The sequence below is a fragment of the Salarias fasciatus genome, chromosome 13 (assembly GCF_902148845.1).
Source record: "Salarias fasciatus chromosome 13, fSalaFa1.1, whole genome shotgun sequence".
Taxonomy (NCBI): domain Eukaryota; kingdom Metazoa; phylum Chordata; class Actinopteri; order Blenniiformes; family Blenniidae; genus Salarias; species Salarias fasciatus.
Window position 1 is genome coordinate 13,863,884 of NC_043757.1, and position 24,160 is coordinate 13,888,043.

A 24,160-nucleotide genomic window follows, 5' to 3' on the forward strand; every position below is an offset into this window, starting at 1 on the left:
TCAAACTGAGTCAATAAGTTTTTGAGTTTTCTCTTCATTCTACAAGATGGTCAGAGACACTAACGCTTTTGGAGATGTGGGTTCTCCCAACCTCGAATAGATTACAAGTACTGCAGCAAATAAACAAGCAGAATGCTGTAATTTATTCAGTGGTTTGTTATTTGTGCCATCATGATAGAAACAGCCTGATTCTTCTGATCCCAGCATAAAAAGACATCCAGTTAATAAAAACAGCATATATGCAAGTGTCGCCAATGTCCTTTGCCTCCTGGCAAGAAAGGTGAGGAATTTTTCCAAAATGCTAATGTGTTCTTTAAAACAGAATTACGATATGACTTGGTTTCAAAACCCCAAACTGCAAGACAGTTTTAATTCAGGCAGACCCACCTGTGCTGCATGCACTCGCATATTCTGGTATGTAGGGCTGAGGTGTGTGTGTGTGTGTGTGTGTGTGTGTGTGTGTGTGTGTGTGTTCTCGTATTTCTATCCTTGTTGGGGCCAAATGTCCCCACAAGGATAGCAAAACGTGAAACGACGTGCCTTGTGGGGACCTTTTTCCGGTCCTAAGTAGGAGAAACAGTGTTTTCTTGACCATGTTGTTGTTACTGAAAAAAGTAAAAGTGCAAAAACATTTCTTTAGGGTTAGGCTTTGTTGTGGTGTGGGTTAGGGTTAGGGTAAGGGTCAGGGTTAGGGGCTAGACATGAATGGGAGTCAATGGACGGTCCCCACAAGGATAGAAATACAAGACTGAGCGTGTGTGTGTGTGTGTGTGTGTGTGTGTGTGTGTGTGTGTGTGTGTGTAAATGTTATACCATTTCAGCAAATGTTATTTAGAGCCGCTGGAAAGTTGATATGCAAATCTACGCTGACCCCCACAATGCTTTGGGGCCAGTGACATCCAGACTGTAAGGTGTGGTGTCCATCAGCAAAAGGTAAAAACAGTCAAACTGAAGTTAATTTCACTTCTGTTTGCCACATATGAAATAAGTGTAGCCATATTTTGAGAAAGATTTTTTTTTCCGTTTTGTGGGAAATATATTGAGAGACTGTTTCTGCAATTAGCTAGATAAAGAAAAAGGAAACATTGGAAGAGAGAACAAAAACCCCAATGCAGATTACTGAAATTAGCTTATATCTACAAAAACTATGGCAACAATAAAGCCAGATTTCATGTTTTCACAGCCTTTATCCGTCTTTCTATACCGCCTGATTCAACATTGATTAATGGCGTCGCGCACTTTGTAAAGCTCAGCAGCCGATCGCAGAGCAAACACTAAGAGACAGGCAACCACACAACCACATCTACAGGCTGTTTTAGCTGAACCAGTTAACCTCAAAGGCACATATTTGAAGTGTCGGAGAAAACCCTGAAAACACTTGTGCATGCACAAAGAAAATATGTGATTTACTCACTGAAGAAAAAGCCGGGCTCAAAGCAGAAACACTTTTGCCACATGAAGCATATCATGAATAATAATACCTGCATTATTTAGGTTTACTTTGGCTTGTGATGTTCCTGCTTGAGAAACTTCTGGCGCAGCTCTACTGCAGCTGCTTGTGAGTGTATTACAACTCGAACACTCACCCAGCGTGTGGACTGTGTCGCCTTCAGTGACGTGTGAAATATTCATCAAGGCTGTTTTGTATCCGTCATTATCTAGATTTTCTCTCAGCGTGAACCTTGTCCCCAAAGAGAGGATGGGAGTGGCCACATGGCTCAAACAGGTTTATGGCTGGCTGTGAGCAAGTTTCGAGCCGCACTATTTGCATGTTCCAACTGGAATCCACACCCTCCATCTGCAGACTGCTTATCATGTTCAGACACCTCCTCGTCTTTGTCTTTTTTCAGCTGACAAACAGGCTTTGCTCTCCAAAAATTGATTGTACTGAGAGCTGAAAGCACACACACACTCACACACACGTGAGGGGGACACTCTGGGAGCAGTCAAGAGGATTTTCACACAGTTGTCTAAATGTAAGTCGCTATTGTTGAGTGTAAGATAATAATGTTGCGTCTCGCTCGCTGTGCGTTTGAAGTGTCTCGGAAGTGTTCATCAACAGGTAGCAGCTCTGTGAGAGTATCGGATGCCGCAAAGTCTGATTTATCTTTGGAGAAGTGAGGGGTTTGTCGTCATGCTAGCGTGAATTGTCTGTTTTGTATAAGGCAAGGTAAAACTGTGTTCCTACAATACCTGCAATACCTCATCTCTTTAATACTTTGACATCGTGTCTTCAACAAGGGAAAATCAATTCAGAATGTTGTGACCAGAAAACAAAAAAGGAGCTTTTAATGAATTGTCTGTCTTGTCAGCGGCAATGAAAGTAACACGACCACTCAGTTTCAATCACTGAAAACTCCAAAATACAGGCGAAACCTGATTCCCATGAGGCCCGTCAGGAAACAGACACTGTCAGCTCAGATCTTTTACGTTCTGCTCGGGTCTGTCTGGCCGCTGTACATTTTGTCTGCCATCCCGGGAGGTTTCAAGGTGCTTCTGGTAAAAAATACTTGAGATAAAACTTTCAAATGAAAGTAAACAGCGGGCTCTTTGTCAGGTTTTTGAATAAGAATCCGTCCTCGCCCGTGTGGAGCATTCAGGATAAAGCTTAATGTATGAGGTGATATACGAGATAGTAGCACTCTTTTACCTTGATCTCTGAGAAAGAAGCTCAGTTTATTTTGTACTCCTTTGAGTATACATCCGCTTGGTTTTCCATAAAATCTGAAGAATCGTTTTGTTTTCAGGTGAGGCAATCAAAAGAATATGTTTACAGCAAAATTATGTTTTTGCTGATTATATTTCACTCATATATTTCTTTGCGTTGAGCTAACACTGGCTATCTGTAAACGGGCGTTTGATAAAAGCGATTCAGCTTTCATGATGTGACTTGTTTGATAGTTCTATAAAAACAGACGCTATAACTGCATGTGAGTGAAGATAATACTGTGCAACCTCGTGAAAGTGATACAACAATAGTTGCGCAACAAAGCTAAAAAATGAGAACTGTGTTATGATCGTGGTGGACTACTCCTTCACAAGGCCAATTGTTTACGTCACATGAACATTTTGGAACCCGCTGGTGTGTTCTATGTCATTCAGTAATATAATTAATAAACATTGAATTCCAGTAAGTTCAAAGATATGCTCACTTTACTAAATGTGACATGCCACCACATTTCTGGTTACTCTTCTTGATCCAGCTTTAGTTTGGAACTACTGGTTCTAAATTAATTTATCAGTGAGCTTCTGTTTCCTTTCACCTGAGTGATTGTGCTCTATTGACAGTTGTATACATGCCACACCATTAAATTAAAACCATCAAAAGGCATTTAAAAACATCACACATGCACACATGCACACACACACACACACACACACACACACACACACACACACACACACACACACACACACACACACACACACACACTCAGAGCAGATTCTTGTTTGTTTGAATTATGTAATAAGAAGAAGCAAACATGTTTCTCTGTTTATTTGAACACTGTCTTTCAATGTTTTTGTTTTGTATTTGCATAAATTACAGCTTACTCTTTAAATGTCACTGTATCTATACAATACAGACAAATGAATTACAATGTGGTTTGAATCTTAATAACTTTTATTGTAGATGAGTAATATGATCTCACAGGCACTGTTGTCCAGAGACAATGTTCTGTACCCTGTGATAGAGTTTGTTCTCGTGTCATTGACAGGTTCACCTGATGGAGTCGTCAGAGTTCTCTCTGCTCTCGTCCTTGAGGGGCGAGCCGAGAACAGATGATTACATCAAGCCCCATTATAAGGAGTCGTACCGCCTGGCCATTGATTGTCTGGTGAAAAATGGCAGAGACAGCTACCAGGAGTTTCTCAAGGGCGAACGAATCGGGAGCTTTCTTTCAGAGGAGGAACTTCTCTTTATCGCTGCAAATGTCGAACAGCTTCCACCTCAAAATCACATCGAGGAAACGAATGGTCCACCAGACAATGAATCTTCCTCGGGGACGTACTGGCCCGTCCACTCAGATGTTGTCACGCCAGATTTGGATTTAGGATGGCCAGACGTCATGCACGAACTGCTCCAGACGAATATAGACCTGCTCTTTCATCCGCCGAGACCAAACAACCCAACCATCAAAGAAGTGGTCCGGAAAAAAATTCAGGAAGCAAGACAGGTGAAATACAGACACATTCCTGAAAACAATTCTTTCATGATCACCACTTTTTTTTTTACTCAGAAATCATCTCCGGTGTGTCACAGGCACAGTTCTCCTCAAGGCAGTTTCCCAGACATGTGCTGCTTTCAGTTTGCACATTTAAGGAGTGTCTGCTGGGGTTGTTAAGGTCAAAATCTGGTTTTACGACTCACCTTCAATGGAAAACCGTGTGAACTGTTTTTATTGCATGAGCTGCGTATACTGACCTGTCCCTCGCAGTTGTAGCCTCGGTTGCTTTTCCAGCCACGTCAAAATAAATCACGACCGAGCCTTGTTACTAAAAAATGTGTTCAGTCGACAGTTCTGCGCAATTCTCTAACTGCTTAATTGACTTAAAATAAATCATCTTACACAGTAGAAACACGAAAGTTACGGCACACTGCTGTCAGGATTTCTCAGTAATATGATGAATAAATAAAACTAAATGCAGATAAATATGGCACAGGACCTGGCAGTTGCAATGTTTTGTCTGTCAAAATACCAGTTTTACCAGGGTTAAATCATTCACATCTGAATGCATGTAATAGGATTCATATATGGCTAAAAATAACTAACATCCTGCTCATCTGAAGGACGGGACAAATCCTCCTACACAGGAAATTATAACTTAGAAATTCGTGACAATTTCAGTCACATACGACATCACTTCCTGCTTTGTTGAGAGCAGCTGGTGCTATTTTAATATTGAACACTGGGATAACTGTCATGACGGCCCTGGGCCTGAACCAAAATGGAGGAGCAAAGAGCGCAGCAAATATAATCCTGAAATGAACTAGATGTGAGGTCAATATTTCCTTTAAGGATATATTCCATCCTCTTTCATTTCTGTTTATCGATTCCAGTCAAATCAATATGTTTAACATCACTGGATTTGCTTTGGATGACATCCATACAACTCACATTTTGAGGATCATGTTCATGCCTATACCATCGATTGATTACAAATGTGTAGACTTGTCACGTGCACTGTGCTTGCAAAACAATCGATTTTGTTTTGTCTATGTTTTCCCTGCAGGTCATTGCAATCGTTATGGACAAGTTCACCGATGTAGATATATTCAAGGAAACTGTAGAAGCTTCTATACGAGGAGTTCCTGTGTACATTCTTTTGGATGATTATCATTTGAAAAGTTTCCTCACAATGGCCGAAAATCAAGACGTCAAACTCCAGCAACTCAGAGTAAGTCCCTGCAAATGTCTAGCGTCTCACCTCACTGTAAAGAGAAGCCGATTATTCCCGGACCCGGTTCCTCCTGTTTAGTGGGTGCAGTCATAATCATTGGCAAGAGATTCTGAAGATTAAAACACACCCTTGATATTCAGCTAAGTGCTTTTCACATCGCCAACAACAACAGGAACTCAACAGCGAAATGTCAGAATGATCATTTCTGCACAGTGCTTCTGTTCTTCTTGGCTGTTTATGTGATGATTGATGCCTTTATGGCTTGCAATAAAAATAATCGGTGATGTAACTTTTCTGACATTTTCTCTTTTTGACTTCTCTGACCACAGAACATGAGGGTGCGCACCGTGAAGGGTCAGGATTACCTCTGTCGATCAGGGGCTAAATTTCATGGGGCAATGGAGCAAAAGTTTATTCTGGTTGACTGCCACACAGCAATCTATGGCTCCTACAGGTAAATAAAACCACATTACAAGAGAAGCTGTTGCAAGAGCTGTGAAGTGTGCACTGAACGCAAAGTACTGCATTTACTATCACACTTGAAAAACATGCTCATTTATCGATGTTCGAGTGAAGACTGGTGACTGAAATGTTTTTAAAAAAATGGAGAAATGAGAATCTTTTTTTAAAGTATTTGACTGTATTGTTATTGTTTTGCTGCATGTCTTCTTGAAAATCCTAAACCCATAGAAATGTATTTCTCAATGTGCTTTCTCCAAATCGAATAATTAATTTCTGCTGATTCTTCACAGCTTCGCTTGGTCATTTGAGAAGATCAATCTGAGTATGGTTCAAGTCATCTCAGGCCATCTGGTGAAGTCGTACGATGAGGAGTTTCGAACACTCTACGCCAGGTCGGCTGTGCCAGCTGAACTATGTCCAGCCGACGTGTTCCAGACTCAAAAGTCTCATTCCGCCCAAAAAATAGATCGTAGGGATCAGCTGAGGCACACACTGGACACCGTCTACCGGAGAACTTGTGAGAGGAGACTGAGCGCAAGAGACATCAACGAGAGGCTCCTGGAGGAAGACAGCAGCACCCTGGGAGTCTTCGACAATGGCATCGCTGTTGAGAATCAAATGCCACACTATCAAACCGCCGAGGGATTGAACTTCCTGAAAAGACACAGCTATGCTGGGGAGAGACAAGACGGGTGCATCCCACAGAACATCAGGCCAAGAGCGAGCAACTGGAATCTCCACAGAGAAACAGCAAATGGACCAAACAACTACTCTACGGATAACTATTTGCAAGTGCCGCAGCTTTACCGAGGTCAAAACATGCGTCAGTCCTACAACGGCAACGACAAGCAGATTCTGTCCATGCAACAAAACATGCCGACATTGGAGAAAACTTCCAAGTCCTTCATGCGCTCAATGAGGATTGAATCTTACCTAAACAATCCTGACACCCCTTTTGCAGAGTCCTGCGAGTATTTGGAACAGTTTGAACCCCAGGACAAGGCGAACTCGTTCATGCAAGGGAGAATGAGGACCTCTCTTGTTTTCAGGTCCACTATACCAGAGCAGATGGAGCCAAACAGACACAACAACACCTCTGCTGGTATCGGCCACTCGGTGCCATTGAATAACCCGGTGCACTACTCCTCAATGCAGTGGAATCCATCAAAGTCAGCTGATAACAGAATGAATAATGACGACTACATGTTAGGGAGGCAGAGCTTGCAGAACCTGGATGACTTTCACAGTAATACACACTATGCTCCTGGGAGAAACTCCTATCAGTCGACTTATGCCAGCCTAGGCAGACCTAAAGGTGGACACATGATTACAAACCCTGACATGCTGTCAGACAGCTGGCAGAAAAGGCACAGTGTGGCAGACCCAAAATCAAAAACCGAGTACCCATATGACTCCCCAGGCCACATGTATGGCGCCTATACGAGGACACAAGGTAACAGGAGCACTGCAGCGATAAATGCACAGAACGGAAGCTACACGCCAAATCTGGGCGAAGATCACAGGTCCGTCTCCCATTATGACGTCAACAGCATCGCAAGCTCAAAGAGCTCCGGCAGCCACATTTGGCAGGAACCGCCTTGCAGGACCGTGTCCGCGGCAGCACTGGATGTTAACAGAAAGGATTTGAGCAATAAATCTGGCAACATGGACTCTCATCAGTTTTTGAGCAAGAGTTCCAAGAAAATAAAATCTCTATTACACTTACCGAGCAAAAAAGAGAACTCAATCAGAGGCATGGAAACATTAAGTCTCAAGTCGGGCGACAGTACGGACACCATCACCGCCGAAGATGAAGCGAAGACATCCTGCGTGGGCAGAAAGCCTCACCTGAGCACCGCCCATCCAGCCAGGCACCCTCCAGTGAGCCACCAGAGCAGTTCGGAGGACGAGCAGTTCAAATCTTCAAAACCGCGATTCAGAATGGAGGAACCACAGAATCCACTGCATGGCTCGCTTTCCACAGCTTCAACACAGAAGAAAAGTTTGAGGCCCGGACTTGAAATAGGCAGCTGGAGCAAAGAGCGGGGAGCCGAGACCCGCCTCTACAGCAGATTTGAGCCTTTCTGCTCACTGGACAAGAAAAACTCAAGCACTGCGCACACCTTTGGAAGCACACGCTCCCACGAGAAAACTACAGGCCTTTTTAAAGGCGAGGCAGCTTTTGAGCACAGTTTCACCCGAGGAGTACGAGGGCACCACGAAAATAAGTTGGAGAAATTCTTTCACAGAGTGGGAAATCTCATAAACAAGAACAAGTAGAGACAAGTACTTTTACAAAGCTCACAGGGAGCTGATCACAGAGGCACGTCCGACTGTCGAGGATTGTCTTTGTTCAGGTATTTTTTGGAGAATGTATATATAGTAAACAGTGTTTACAGTTCATCCTCAGCCAATTTGATTGTGTTCAGATGTATGGGTGTGTGCTGCTGAAACGATTTCAGTTAAAGGAGGCCTGCCGCTGGGACCACAGTCATGATTTCAAACAATGTCACCATCCAACGCTCAAGAAGCATCATCTGACAGTCTTTCACAGTTTGTCTGTGCAATTGCAGCTGTGTACATATACCGATGTGCTCTTACTGCCGTTGGAACATCATTCTGCATAATGCTGACAGGAGGGCAGGACGATGGCATCAGAAACAATCTCAGCATGCAAAACAACAACTACCTACATTGTCAAATTAAAGTAATTTACCTGCCAGATGAGTTTTGTGAATACACTGGGTGTTGCAATACGTGTTCCTTTATTTGTTGTGGTTTTGTGCTTTTTTTTTTAACATATAATTTGGATCGAGTCTCAGGATAAAAGACTCACTTTTGATCAAGTCCCTCATCAATAGGATCTAATCCATGTTTTGTTTTTTGTTTTTTACTTTTTATGGTAAAAATGTTCTGAAGCTAAAAATTGAAAGGATTTGCACTGAAGGTGAATTGAAAAATGAAAACTCTGTACATGTGCCCTTCCACTTCTACTCAGGGATGATTTCCTCTGACAGAGTTCTTCCCACAGCAACCCTGTTTCCAGACAGTCCGGTCAAATATCAATAAAACGCATTCTTTTCTGATTGCCTTGTGATGACATTTATAATCCTGCTGTGTTGTGCTCAAAGGCAATGTTCTTCTGAAGGGATCGTGCTGCACTGCAACAAAAAAAATTGTCTTATGAAGTATGCCGCAGTTTTTCACGCCCTTGAACAGAGTGATTGAGCCAACATACAGTCAGAAAAATTAAAAGACGTCACAATGATGGGAAACTGAGGCGGGAAATTCTGGGAAATCAGATCCTCTTGAAATAGTTTTACTTGTAGTTGAATTTTCTGACTCACCGAATATGTTAAAAAGGACATTCATGGACAAATTAAATAAAAAAGACGAACATTATATAAGAGCCCTTTAGCAGACAATGGTACCATGTGACAAGAAAACCACAAAGGAGCTTCACCCGAGGAAAATATCTTTCCAATTGACATAGAGCAAATATTATTTCTTTATTTTCTTCCGAGTTTGCATAATTGCTGGACACCCAGCCACATTTGCATCTTAATTTCAGTGTCGATTGCCATTTTCCTCTGCGGTGGTCCTATTTGTCTCACGTCAGTCAGATCAGTGACAAAGTGGATATTTTTGAGCACTCTGGATTCACGTCTCTGCAGCGACTGCATGGACGGCAATTAGCGTGTCTTTCCATCCGTCATTAAATATGATGTGTAGAGCTGATAATGAAAATGTAGTGAAAATGGTGTGATTTTAACACTGACATTTCAACAAACAGCTCTTCCAATTTCAGGTGGTGATTGTGTTCTGAAAAAAAAGTGAAACCTTCTGTTTACTTGTAGCTTTTGTTATAGTGTCAGTGTGAATTCCAGGTTTATGACACGATGGAACAATAGTAACATTTCTCACAGACAGTTAAGAGACACACAACCATCAGAAATGTGAAGCACAAAGAAAAAAGGGGTTTGTTTAAGCTTTGAAGATGAGAAACCGCTTTTTGCATCAGATTAACATATTCAAAAATGACCTGAACAATGAAGACAAATCCAACACAATGTGCAATGTTCTTAATGACCAAAAATTGCAATACAAAAAAAGAAAAAGCGTAACCTGGAAATTTTGTGCAGATTATTCTTAAAATTAATGAAAATTGAGACACCGCATGTTTCAAAGGAAGTATCATGACTCTGTAAACACAGTAACATCAAAGAATCATGTTCATTATCACCTCTCAGGCAGTGGAAAACATGATAAACCTTAAGATCTTTCAACTTATTCAAACCTCAGTAGTTACTGAAATAGTGACATGGCACAGTCGGATTGGGATTAAAGTCAACAATTATAATAAATTGCAAAAAAAAAAAAAAAAAAAGATCATAGCACATCTTCAAAGACAGTTGAGCATACAAAAATAACCACAAATGAACAGTGAGTCAAAATATTACCTAAAGTGCAAGGCAAAAGGTTTAGAAAAAATAAAGAATTCAGGATGCGACATGAACAATCAAATTTTCCCTGTTTCCCAGACAGCTTAAACAACATTGCTTTTTTTTATTTCCTCTCTACTTCATGTGTTTTGTTTCTTTGCTTCTTACTTTAAGTTGTTTTTTTTAACAGGTTATTGATACTGAAAATCTATCAATACAACTTCTGGTGCTTGGGATGTATTTTTTTTTCTTCTTTGTTCTCACAAGTTAAAAATCAAAAATCCATGCTGCCTTTAAAAGTCTGTGTTTATCCATTGACAAGAAAAATAACAATTCCCTCCATGGACTCCTTATTTACAATTTCGGGTGCAGAAATCACGAAGAGGCCCGACACTTTTTATGCTCTTAAAATGAAATTAAACAAGAAGACACTCTCAGGGGCTGCAGTGTGTGTGTGGATTGGGGTTTAAGTTGAACAAAACATATTTGCCAATATTTCCACACCGCGTTGCTCAATCCAGGTAAAAACAAAAAAGAATAGCAGTGCACGAAAAACAGTTGTTCCTCCTCCAACAAGGGGTGCACAACCTTCAATTATCATAGCAAACAGCAGCTGTGAGCTCAGGCAAACATTCAGGTTCGACTGACATCGCACAGTACAGTTCACAATAGCCCAGAAGTTCCAGTTTCACTGAAACTCTGTCTTTTCATTCTATTCAGGCATTACACAGAATAGTACATGAGTAGGACCCGTTTGATATTACTGTAAATCATTAATTCATTGTGAGATGAATACAAAGGCATTATTTAATCATCAGGATACAGTTTTTTAGTACTAGTTTTAAGTGAGATAGTGTAGCTGGCTTCATTTGAACACGAGAAATGTTTTTGCATTCCTCAAAAGTAAAATGATCGAACTCTATCGGAATATTGTTATGATGATATTGTTGAATTTCAGTAAACACCTCGGTAAGTTTCTAGAAAAATCTCGGTATTATTGGTGCAATTATCTGAAAACATTAAATTGTATTCAATCTTCTCAGAAAAGTGTGAATTCATTAACCTCAGTTAGATGAATACAAGAATAAGTTAATCAGTTCTTTTTAACATGCATGAACACACAACTATAGACCAAAAAGGGTTCAGGAGACTCAGAAATCCTGTCAATGTTTTCATAACCAGATTTTAATGGCATGCAGAGAATGTGATAAATGTCATTACCTCTGTATCAGGCACAGCAGCGCTGCAGTAACACCATACTGACCGTTGGCAATATAACAACACCATCTTGCCCAGGCATAAGGCATTTTCAGACAACCTTCCAGGCAAAACGGAGAGCGCTGTTCCATTCGCATCCTTATCAAAGTAGGAGGAGTAAAAGTTTCTCACCAGCTGAAATTCCAATGCAGTTCTCTTCCACCCTTTGGTTATGGCAGCTGCTTTGCTTTGATGTAATCTTGAGCACTGAGACGATAAACTATTGGGATACAACAAATGCACATCCAGCACCTCCTGATGCAGAGTGACTATTCCAGTCAGCCTCATTGAAATGCAGTTCACCTCAAGCTGGAGAATTCTCCACCCGGATGAAAAGATATGACTTGATTGCATTAGAGTCGTTCCTTTGTAACAGAAAGAAAGGAAAGGACAGAAGCTCCCACTGACAGACTCTCACGACAGCTTCATTGTCTATTCGCCTAAGGACTTACCGAGGCTCTGCCGTGAGGATTACTTCAAACTGACAATTATTTTTGGTTTTTTGCCCTTTTTTTTCCTGTGTGGATATGTAAGCAAAGAGCAGTCATATGAAATGTGGGCGAAAGGCGTATTTGTCTTTACTTGGCTTTACATCTTGTAAACTAATCCAGCCAAGCAATTTCAAATAATGATGCTATCAAAAACACAGACACCAATGAAAAAATGCTCAGGCCAACCCTCAGGCTTTCTGTCATCCAGTTCCACAAATACGTTGCTGAAATCCAATCTGTTTGCAATGCTTTCATGAAATAACAACAAATATCGGATACCTTCCATTCAAGCTTCTACAGCGCTTATCATGCTCAGGGTTTGTAGGTGCTGAAGCCGATCCCAGATTATTATTATTATTATTTTTTTAGTTTAACATTACACAATCTTTTCCCGAGGTTTTCAGAGATGCACACAAATGATGCCACAAATATCAACCCCTCTGCCTCCATCTGTGAGAATCATTCCTCTGTCTGGTTTCTTCACTGTTCTCTAGCTTCAAAGAAAATGGTTTTGAAGTTTGTCTTGACTATTTTATTGTGAAATCCCTGAGCTTGTTTAGTGTTTCTATAAAGATATGACAGTGGATCTTGCAACTCGAAAACAAAATACCATCAGCAAACAGTAACAATTATTAAAAAGAGCCACTTTAAATCACTTATGGAAAATTTGAAACAAATTTATTTTAGTTGAGAGAATTTCAACAAGAGCAAAAAAGAGTAATTTTAAGTTTCTGTGGTGTCAGTTTGGTGACAGATGAAAAATTCTGTTGAATACCATCCCCCAGTGCTTTATTATTTAGTATCCTGTTTATTGGAGAAATGGTCAAGATCTGTCTTTTATGATGTATCTGGAGGTTACATTTTCAGTCGACTGTCTAAATGTTCACAATATCAATGTACTTTTACTTTTAGCTCCCCCTAACTTCATTTAATAATCGGTACAATGAATGATGATTTCCTGTTCTTCAAACTATTTGCCAATAATTTGCCTGGTTTTCCCCTCAATTGAAAATATCTTGTCTCTTTCTTCAAAATGAAATCATTCATATAAAGTTGGACTAATATGTTAATTTGTGAAGTCTCACAACACTTTAAAGTTTGTTTTCAGCCTGTTGTGCTCTGTAAAAAACAAAAAACAGATAGCGACTATTCATGAAAACCCTTGTCATTTTAAGTGTGTTCCTCGTAAATTCTGTCATTCTTGCTGTAGACATTGTTTCAAATGACTTCTGAATCTTGTGTGACAAGGTTCCAGGTAGGACTCAGGTGCATGAGTGACACTTCCTTGAAGCAGTTTCTTAGAAGTTCACAGGACCAATAGAGGAGGATAATCCACGGGGAGGTATCAGGTAACCAAGCAGAGGTGAAAATTATGTCTGAACAAACTACGGCAAAGTAAAACAAAACAAAACAAAAAAACAAACAAAAAAAAAACAACAACAGATAAGAGAGACAGACTGACTCCAACAAGACTGTGGTCCAAACACCTGACACCAGGAAGAGACGCTGTATTTACACTGTCAGTGTCATGTCACCAAATTCTGATGTTTTTGCTCTTCATGTGTCACAGATCAGACATGGTTATTGAAAAAGAGACATGCATTCCAATATCTGGAGATCAGATAGGGGCCTCAGTCATATGAGGAAATGAATCAGATATCTATCGGACATGTGCCAATGCAACTGTCGTGTAAACAGGCTGAATAGGTTTTCTTAAAATTGTATCTCTACCGTCATCATATCTTCTCTTGTTACATAAATAGTGAACATGATAGATAAATGAGAAGCGTGGATAGCATGGAGGCTATCCAACAGGAGGAATATCCAGAACTGCGGTTCCACACTGGAAGCTAAGAACATTCCCAGTGATCCATTCATAGCGTCCGTCAGCGCTACAATATGCATGAGATGCAATTGTGGCTCTTCTCCCTGCCTGAAAACCTTGGACAACGTTTGACGGACTTCTCAGACACCAGGACCTTTTCATCACAGTTAGGACTTGGTTCAGAAGTAGCCTGAAATTTGTGAACACTAAAATCACCGCATGCGCTCTGTGTCAAAAATGTGCTAAAATAATGTAACCACACTGTAATGAAAGAAGAAAAATGTAGGCAGAACACAAACCCAGGGCCGTCACACTACATACATCAATTAAACTTAGAAAACCTGAGAAGTGTCTTTCGGTTTTCATGCGTTTTCTGTTTGCCTTGCAGCTGTAAGAGCGCCACAATCGAACTGAAGACATATATAACAAGTTTGTCTGGAATTCTGAAGAAGCTAACTGATATTGACAGAAATGTCAAAAATGTTTTCAGTGTTGTTCGTCTCCTCTCAGCTCCCAGTCAGTGGAGAGCCGCAGACATCTGTGTGTCGCCACACAGACGCATGGCGGCATGTGACTCCATTATTACTGTCATCGGGAGTTCTTGACACTTTAATTGAAGCCGAGGAATTCGGCACGGAAGTGTTTGGGGGTAACAATGTCAAACACAACTTAAAACCAGTTCTGACATTTTTTATTCTTCTCTTTCTACACATAAGAACTGCAGAAATAATAAAACCTGAGACTCCCCAAATCCATGACAATATGAGTGTATGAATTTTTAATAAGTAGAAAACAGGCTGGGTCTTAAAGGGTTAAACCAGAGTAAATAAACATCATTCAACTGGATGTTCAGTTTGAGCAGCAGCAGCGGCTCTGGCCTCTTATTCTCAAAAATAGAAACCCATTACAGCAAATCAACAAAGTGGAAAAAAAAAAAAAAAAAAGCTGGTGAGGCCTTGATTGACTCAACTCATCTGTTCAAGTTTAGATCCTCAATGAAGGCTGAGTCAAACCAGACCACTCAAAACCACCTGCAGTTCCAAGAAGTACCAGTACTTATAGAAATGCATCACTGAGACAGACAGACACCTTTTAAATGTGTGTTCCTACCTCTGTCCAAATCCTTACTTCTCTGTTGGATTAACCCGCCACACAAACTCACATGTATTGATTATAACAGTGATAATCGACAGTACTTTGATCTGGTGCTGTGGCCGCAGGCTATTAAAAGTTCCACATGAGAAAGTTTAGAGATATTTGCTTTATTAGATAAAGGTGTGAAGCAGCAAATAAAACTGTTATTTTCTTATTCTGATTGACGTTCATATGTTTACATTGAATGCTGCAGATGAAGACTTCAATAAAAATGTTATATTAGGATAAATTAAGTTGGGAAAGCGTTTTATTTAGTTCAGGACTCATGCTGATGAGTATAACCGATTACACCAGAGTACCGTGGAGGTTTTGCAGCACGAGTAACGTAAACGTCGTCCTGCAGCCTGCTGGCCCTCACACCGACTATCATCGATGTGTATTTTCACTACTTTTGAACCAAATGAAGAAGACGCCACTGGCAGAGCTCGTCCAATAGCTGAGATTGCTTTGGCGCTGGGGGGAAAATGCAGCTTGGCAATTGAGGTGAGCAAAAAAAAAAAAAAGAGACTGCATTCTTTATGCTTTGAGGCTCCTTGAGTCACTACAGGAATATGACAATGTGCACAGCAGTGATTGACTAAAGCCAAAGGTGCCTTCTCTGTAGGAGCCAAATGCATGTGTTCATGTGAGTATGCAGAGCATGAGCAGCAAGTCCTTTGCATAATTGACTGATTTTTACATTTTTTTAAAGTAGATTGAAAAAAATTGTACAATTGTTCTGTGGCTTTTTTAGGATTTAGCACTGGAGATGGATTTCACAGACTCACTCGAGCATCAAGCTGTGGTTTTATGCTTTTATTAGGAAAATTACAACCTTCTTAGCTTTTGCCTGTTCCCCATTTAGTCCAGATGACTGCTGTGCCATCAAGACACTACCACGACTTAATTCAGACATTCATATTAATCCAAGAAGCAGATGGAGGGGTGAATCTCCTTTTCCCTCCTAAAAAAATCAAACCATAAACATACGACCATGCAGGACAAAATTGTGTTTTATGCATGTGTTTTGTTCATGTCTGAAGGCTATCACTGATTGTACAACTGAGTCCTTGGAAATCCGAACATCCTTGACCTTGTCTACAAGTCTCTCTTGATTGTGGTGCATCAGACATTGAACTGCAACAGTACATGAGTATATCAGCATTGCCGTAAGTGCTATTGTTGTCAAGACAATAGTCGAGATGAAACAGAAATCAGTGGGCTCATGCCTGCATGATTGTGAGAAGAGTGTTGTAGAGATGAGTTTGAATTTTGTCCATGATCTGAAATTTAAAATGCAAAGAGCCACATGAACACGGACCTTGGAGTCGAGCAAGAGAGATTATTCACTTACAGAAGGTGAGGTGCAGGATGATGAAAAGGAGTGAGAGAACATTAAGACCTGATCAAAGCCAAGCACTGAACGATGCAGAAGAAAAACTGTCTACTATAACCAGAATGTTGAAAGGAATTTACTGTTTTCATAGATATACCTGCAACAGTGATTCAGTTGAGGCAGACAGGAAAAATATAGCGTAGTTTATTGAAAGTTTGAGCATGCAGGGAAAAATCCCTGCATGCTCAGACTGAATCCAGATATAAGGAAGCTGAGTGCAGCTCAATCAACAACACACTGTAGCACTATCAGGTGGTATATTCATTAATTTTTAGAATAGTTATGTTATGTTTATTTACTGAATGGATGGAAATATTACATGATATTCCCTGATACCTGAATGGTTTTTAAAAAACTAAATCTCCTGCTTGTAGCAAGATTGGGCTTGATTTCAAAGTCCTTGAAAAGAAAGTCAGAAAGAAAAAGAAAGAAACTGCACTATGGGACATGAAAACAAAAACAGAAGAGAATAAAAAAAAAAGGTTGACGTGAGATGTAAGAAAACAACAATAAAGAAACAGAGCAAACCAACTTCAGCCAGCTGAGGAAAATTCCAGAAAAAAATCAATATCTTCTAAGCATGTTTACAACTGTCTGGTACCCATATTCAGTATTGGAGAAGGAAAACACTTTCCATTGATTTTGTGTGTTATTTTGTGCGTCTGTCAGATTCTAGCCTCAGAGTCTGTTGTTAGATCAGTTCCTGAAATGTGCATGCACACACATTTTTGCCGTGCCTTCTCTTGTTCCAGGTTCCATGGCTTCTCTCCTCCTCCGTCTGATTGCTGTTGGGCCTGATTGAGTCATTGCAGTCACTTGGTGCTTTGGGCTGAAGAGCTTCTTTGTCTGTGTTCTGAGGCGTGTTCAGAATCGCTGGCGCCAGGGTACGCTCGCAAACAACTGATCCTGAAAGCCAATGCATCCTTGAGCGCCCGCTAGCTGGCTTTCAAGCTGCTTCGCCAAGCGAGCAAAGATGGCGACCAAGAACCAGAGTACGGCTGAAGCTGTCCTGCAAAATTTTGATGGCTCAAAATGCTCAAAGATACACTTCCCTAAATCACTCCAGACTGTTTGGGACACTGCTAAGCTAACATTTTCAACCTTAAACTTTCCCAAAGTGTTTATTATGATTCTATTACTCTGAAAGGTGCTCTGAGTCTCGCTGGTTGTTTTTCCATACCACTGTGATTTTTCCCAATCAGTTTTTGTTCAAGCCATCTGGACAAAATTTTCTTGAAATAAGTTAAAAAGCGCTGTTTAATATTTTCCTTTGTTTTACAACTATAGTGAATTTCATGATCAATGCATTGGTTTTTCAAAACAGATACAGGACAAGCTAAAAAAAAAAAAAAAATCACAATTACATGGAATGCACTTTTATAATTTTGATAATGCAATGGTTTCATTGACACAGACGGACATCCGGGCATTTGGCCAACATCCAGGTCCGTCGGCCCACAGCAACCAGTGCAAAGGGGAACACCATCGTCTTTGCTAGCTTCAACAGAGTAAAGACATTCAGTATTAAAGAGGTTCTAAGATGGTTAGAAGTTGTTGTGTGGTCGGCTGCTCCAACAACAAAAGGAAAAATCCTACTCTGTCATTTTATATGATACCGAGTGAGTGTACGTTCACGCGTAATTGTGCTATGAAAAACAGTGAACATCGGAAAGTCGACATCAAAATCAGAAAATGGCCTGACCCCTCTCCACAACAACTTATGGCCCAAGATCTGATTACACATATGTGTGCTTAGCTCATTTTATTTCACGTATGTATTTATTATTCCTGATACTTTTTCAGTGTTTTTGTCTCTTCCACCCTGTCCTCCTCTTCCTCCTGCACTGTCTCCTCCTCTAACCTGGGCTGTATAGAGACGGTGACCAAGCGTCCTCTTTTTCCCGGACATGTCCACTTTTTACGTCCTGTCTGGGGCGTCCGGGCGGGGTTTATAAATTCAGGAAAATGTCCGGTGTTCACTGTTTTTTATCGTACAATTACGTGTGAACGGAAATTGACTGGTGCTTTGCACACAATACTATGATGCTACTTTGTCGCAGGAGGTAATTATACACACACACACACACACACACACACACACACACACACACACACACACAGACGGAGCGGAGCAGACAGGGGGCTGCTCAGACAGTGCCGCTTCACAGGTGATTTGCTAAAAAATTTTTCCACATACCGTCCTGGCTGGAACAAATGGTCGTTCATCCATCGTCAGCAGGGAGTCTGAAGGGACACACTTTTACACACACAATGTCCAATTTTGCCCTATATCGGGCCAAACTATCCCCAGAAAGCTCGTCGTAGTATGTGTAGGCCACCTATAGCCGACAAGACCTTCCACGCACTGAAAAAATGTAAAATTACACTACAATAACACCTTTTTTTCCCCAATCTTTTTTTCTTAATTAAAGTTTTGCATAGAACAGTCAGTCATAAAACTTATGTGAACAACAGTTCTAAACAAGATTAACAATGACAGTTCTCTTTACCCAAATCAATCCCTCCTCCCACCCTAATCCGGACACATTCAATCCATTCACTCTCACGACAGACACGGACACAGATTACAAACAGGGAAACACTGAGTAAATAGACATGATACAGAGAATAATTAAATTAATTTTAAAAAAAAGTAAGTAAATAAATAAATAATAGTATGTATTGGATGCTTCATAATACTATCACATTTTTCAATGTGTAAACATGTACACAAGGGGAGGAGAGAAAAAAAAGGGGGGGCTCACTTAGTTTCCTCTACAATGGTCAGAGAATCAATGTATGACAGAAATGGCTGCCATATCTTAAAAACAACTGCCAGAGGAACCTTTCAGGGAAAACCTAATCTTCTCCAGAGTAATGCACTGCAGTATGTCTTGAATCCATTTATTATGAGTTGGAGGAGAGTCGTGGGACCATTTTAAAAGAATAAGTCTTCGAGCAAGTGATGTGGCAAAGGCTATGATTTTTCCCGTGGACTTAGGCGCATTGTATGAAGAGTGCAAACCAAAAAGAGCTGCGAGGGGTTCAAGTGGTATGATTCGAACTGTTGCTTTACTAAGTGTTTCAAATATTGCTGTCCAGAATTCAGCTAACTTGGGGCAAGTCAAAAACATGTGGAGTAAATCAGCGGGAGCTTGCCCGCATCTGTTGCACGTGTCAGCTCTGTCGGGATAGATTTTTGCCAGCTTGGCGTTAGTGAGATATGCTCTACGCAGAATTTTGCACTGGAGAAGGCCATGCCATGCACAAATAGAGGATGAGTGAACATTTTTTAAAATCTCTGCCCATTGTTCATCAGCTAAGGGGGCTCCGAGGTCCTGACTCCAAGTAGCTCTTAGGGAAACCAGATGATTCAGGGACAATGTTGTTTATATGTGATCCCTATCAGTCCTTTCTTCCTCGGATTGAGAGTCAAGAGTTGGTCAGTGGGAGATTCTTGAGGGCTGCAGGGAAACTGAGGGAGGCAAGATTTTACAAAATGTCTAATTTGAAAGAACCGAAAAAGATGAGTGTTTGGCAGATTAAATTTTGCCGCCACGTCAGTGAATGAGGAGAAAACACCACGAGTAAAAAGGTCATTCAGTGTCACCAGGCCCTTCTCTGACCAAGAGCGGGAAGCAGGGTAAGAGCATGAAGGAACAAACAGATGATTACGAAAGATTGGAGACTGAAATGACTGTGTGTGTAGACCGAAAGGTTTTCTGAACTGATTCCAGATCATCAGAGTGTTCTTCACAATTGGATTGGGGCTAACCTGTTTAATTAACAGTGGTAGTTGAGAGCACACCACAGACCAAGGAGAAAAATGAGAGGACGATACTTCATGCAGAGCCCATTGTGGGCGGTCGGGTACTACTTTACCTGTATTCCAAAAAAGGAGCTTGTTAATATTACAAGCCCAGTAATAGTAACGAAAGTCTGGGAGCGCTAATCCTCCTCGGGATTGAGGAAGTCAGAGAGCTGTACGACCGATTCATGCTCTTTTATTGCCCCAAAGAAAAGAGCCAATCAACTGATCAAGATTTGAGAAAAAAGATTTTCTTATGAAAACAGGAATATGCTGGAAAAGGTAGAGACATTTTGGAAGTAATGACATTTTTATTAGGTTGATCCTCCCGATCAATGAGAGGGGGAGAGAGGACCATCTGGCCAGATCCAATTTGCAACGCTCAAGTAATAGGTTAAAGTTTTTGGTGAAAAGTTCGGAAAAAGATTTTGTCACCAGGATTCCAAGGTATTTAAAACCGTCCGTGACCTTTCTAAAAGGGGGGAAACCATGAGGAAGAGGGTCAACGGCCAAACTAATTGGTACGTGGTCACTTTTATCCAAATTTAGTTTGTAACCAGAGTACTTTCCAAATTTCTCAAAAATATCTAAAATTATAGGGAGACTAGAAGCAGGGTTGGATATGAATAAAAGAAGATCGTCCGCGTAAAAGGTAATTTTATGAAGCTGTCCATGGCGTGTGATACCCTCACACCCGTTCTCGCTTCGCAGCCAGATGGCCAGGGGTTCGACTGCCAGGGCAAATAATAGCGGGGAAAGAGGACAACCTTGTCGGGTGCTTCTGTGCAAAGAAAATAAGCGTGATTTAATGCCATTAGTGTTGACAGAGACTACAGGGTGAGTGTAGAGAAGTTTTATGCAACCCACAAAGTCAGGGCTGAGGCCAAATTTATTAAGGATGTGAAAAAGATACCTCCACTCTACATGATCGAAAGCTTTTTCAGTGTCTAGGGACAAAACAAGTTCAGGGGAATTGGTAGAGGGAGAATACAGAATATTAAGTAATCTACGTGTGTTTGAAGATGAATGTCTCCCTGAAATGAAACCAGTTTGGTCAGGATTGACTAGGGACGAAACCACTCTTTGGAGGCGGACGGCTAAAACTTTAGCTAGTATTTTAGAATCTGCATTTAGGATGGAGATTGGTCTGTCGCTTCTACAAAGAAGCGGATCTTTATCCTTTTTTAATAACAGTGTAATTGAGGCCTCTGACATTGTGAGAGGTAACCGACCCTTCACCCAAGCATCGTTGAAAACCTTGACTAATAGCGGGGAAAGGAATGTAGAATAGGTCTTGTAAAACTCTGTGGTGTAACCGTCAGGTCCTGGTGATTTATTACTCTGTAGAGAGCTTATAGCATCTTTAACCTCAGTGACCGTGATTGGTACCCCCAAGTCCTTAGCGACTGTTGGATCGATTTGAGGGTATGGGAGCAGATCAAGGGGGTTTGGACCAACCCAGTCATCTGAGGAAGTTTTGGAGGAATACAATCTGGAGTAATAATCAACGAAAGCATTACTAATAGTAGTCGGATTGGATGAGATGTCATCTGAAGTCACTATAATCCTTGGAATAAGTCTGGATGCAGCCTCAGTTCGTGCTTGGTATGCTAAGAGTTTACCTGCTTAGCAGGCCGACAAGACCTTCCACGCACTGAAAAAATGTAAAATTACACAATAACACCTAAAACCACAAGGCACAATGAACAGCGTGAGGCTGTTGTTTTTCCCCTTTGAGCAAAATGGCAGACGGTTGCTATGGGCGGTCACATGACCTATGACGCGACTCCGTCTGCAAGAATATGCAAAGACGCTTTATAGCTGCATTATTCATTCATTCCATATTCAGTGGTGTTCAGCTATGTAAGTAGCCTCCTCACCATCTCCGGTCCCATGGGCATCTTCACCATCTCCGCTGTTGTGGGTCGAACACATTGTTTGCTTGTTGCAGTACCTTGGCTTAGTACACAGAAATGTATACTAGCATTTGAAATATTATCATGATTAATGTGATCTGTGTTTACAGTACACTGGAACCATGAAGCAGCAACTTTTTTTCCACAGCTACCCAGAATGATTCATGACAGACACAGAAGTGCGACTTTGTCAATTCTGAGCTTTGCATGTGCCATCACTGTCTTTTTTCACGTTTCTCCAACATTAACACAGGTGCGGCTGGAGCCATTACTAGAAGAAGCCTCAGTTAGTACAAGGTCTCCGACTCTTATATGGAGGAGGTCCTCCAGTGAACGCATGGAGTCGGCGGTCTCTGCTCTGAGGACCGATTGCGTGAAGACGGAGGCACTGGAGAGCATCACTCGGAGCTTAAAAGCAAAACATAACTTGTCCAGTTGTGATTGCAGATTTCAGATAGTGCTTCAATTTAATTAAGTTGTCATGATTATTCTGTTAAAAAAAAAAAAAAAAAAAAAAAAAAAAAAAACACTGAAAAAAGACCTGTCCCTGTTATTTCATTGAGAACTCAGACACTTTGTCTCACAGAGATCTGTCTGGTCTGTGAGAGAATTGCAAAAAAAAAAAAAAAAGAATTACAAGCACAAAACCTTTTCATTTGATCTTTTCATGCTAAACTTGCAAAGTAGGCATATGTGAAGATCACTAATAAGACAAAAAAAACCCCTGCAGTTCTTTATTCTGGAAATGTACTAAGAACTTGCTTAGCTTTAAAGCTATATAACACAATAGTGAGTAGCATATTACAACAGCACAACATAATGTTGCCATAACATATTTATTGTGAAATCAGCAAGAACCTACATGTATGTTTGTATGACATTCAGTTGACATCTTATACCTCCGTGACTTATCAATCCCCAAAAATTCTGATCATTTACAACAAAAATAAGGAACTTTAAAAATGTTATTTGTCTTTTTTTTGTCTTTTTTTTTTTTTTTTTAGACCTTGTTGAATAACAAGCATGAGTTTACTCTCCAGCAGTGCCATTGGGTCGTCTTCGCTGCACCACCCTCCCCTAACTGCGACATGATTTTCACTTTCTTTCTTGCCATTTTTCACTTGATGAAACCATTGCCTTTTATTTATTTTTTGATTGATGATCTCTCAGTCAGGACCAGCCTGCAGCATCCAGCCTTCTTTCAGACTGACAGCCTTTCAACCCGCAGGTTTCCACCACAGACCCTAAGCTCTCTGGAGTCTAGTGCATCGAACTTCTGACAGATGGAATCCCTCTCAGCACACAATCAGGTCTCCGGAGAACCACTTGGGTCAGCCTGTGTACTCCACTGTAAATCTAGTATCAAAAAAAGTATCTTGACTCTTGGAGCTGATCCAGCTCACCACCAGACACACACACACACACACACACACACACACACACACACAGACCATACTATGTGAGAAGACAGTCCAGTTCAAATTCGGTGCAATAATAAACAATGTATCTGTTTTTAGTCATCTTATAACACATTGGCCTTCATTTCTCAAACGGTCGTAGGGCAGCATATGGGCATTAGAGATGCGCGGATGGCTCATTTTTCCATCTGCAACCGCTTCTTAAAATCTCCATCCGCCCGCTATTCGCCCGCAGAAACGATATTTTTTATCAATTTTCAAAACCGAACCCGCCCGCCATCCGCAGAATAGTTTTTAGGTGAGTTGAAGAAGCCTCGGCTATTAAAATGTTCCTTTTTTTTAATTTGAGCGCTTCAACCACAACCCGCCTGAATGTAATTAAAATCGTACTTTTTCGACACGTCATCCGCCCGATCCGCGGTTATCCGCGGGCTCCGCGGGTGCAACCGCAATCCGCGCATCTCTAATGGGCATACGGACAGTTGAACGATAGGATCGGCATTCATCAATATGGCCGAGAGCGTATGGAAAGATCAAATCTCTTTCCTGCTCAGAAAAGTTCTCTTTTGTTGCCAAGGTGTATCTTCCACGTGTTTGACCTCGGTGAGCGA

General features: G+C 41.0%; 1 protein-coding gene across 1 annotated transcript; it reads left to right on the top strand.

Moving 5' to 3' along the window:
* The first annotated feature begins 1,824 nt into the window (after window positions 1–1,824).
* On the top strand, window positions 1,825–8,935 carry fam83b (family with sequence similarity 83 member B). The gene is made up of 5 exons (XM_030106773.1): window positions 1,825–1,976; window positions 3,717–4,175; window positions 5,233–5,397; window positions 5,730–5,854; window positions 6,153–8,935. The coding sequence occupies exons 2-5, from the start codon at window positions 3,726–3,728 to the stop codon at window positions 8,140–8,142; spliced, it is 2,730 nt and encodes a 909-aa protein (XP_029962633.1). The 5' UTR covers window positions 1,825–1,976; window positions 3,717–3,725; the 3' UTR covers window positions 8,143–8,935.
* Window positions 8,936–24,160: the final 15,225 nt, after the last annotated feature.

What these genes read in the sequence shown, in the direction of transcription:
- fam83b (XM_030106773.1), top strand. Translation starts at nt 3,726, where the DNA reads ATGGAGTCGTCAGAGTTCTCTCTGCTCTCGTCCTTGAGGGGCGAGCCG. An exon ending in TCAAACTCCAGCAACTCAGA is followed by an intron (nt 5,398 to 5,729) that starts GTAAGTCCCTGC and finishes CTCTGACCACAG; the next exon opens with AACATGAGGGTGCGCACCGT. An exon ending in GCAATCTATGGCTCCTACAG is followed by an intron (nt 5,855 to 6,152) that starts GTAAATAAAACC and finishes GATTCTTCACAG; the next exon opens with CTTCGCTTGGTCATTTGAGA.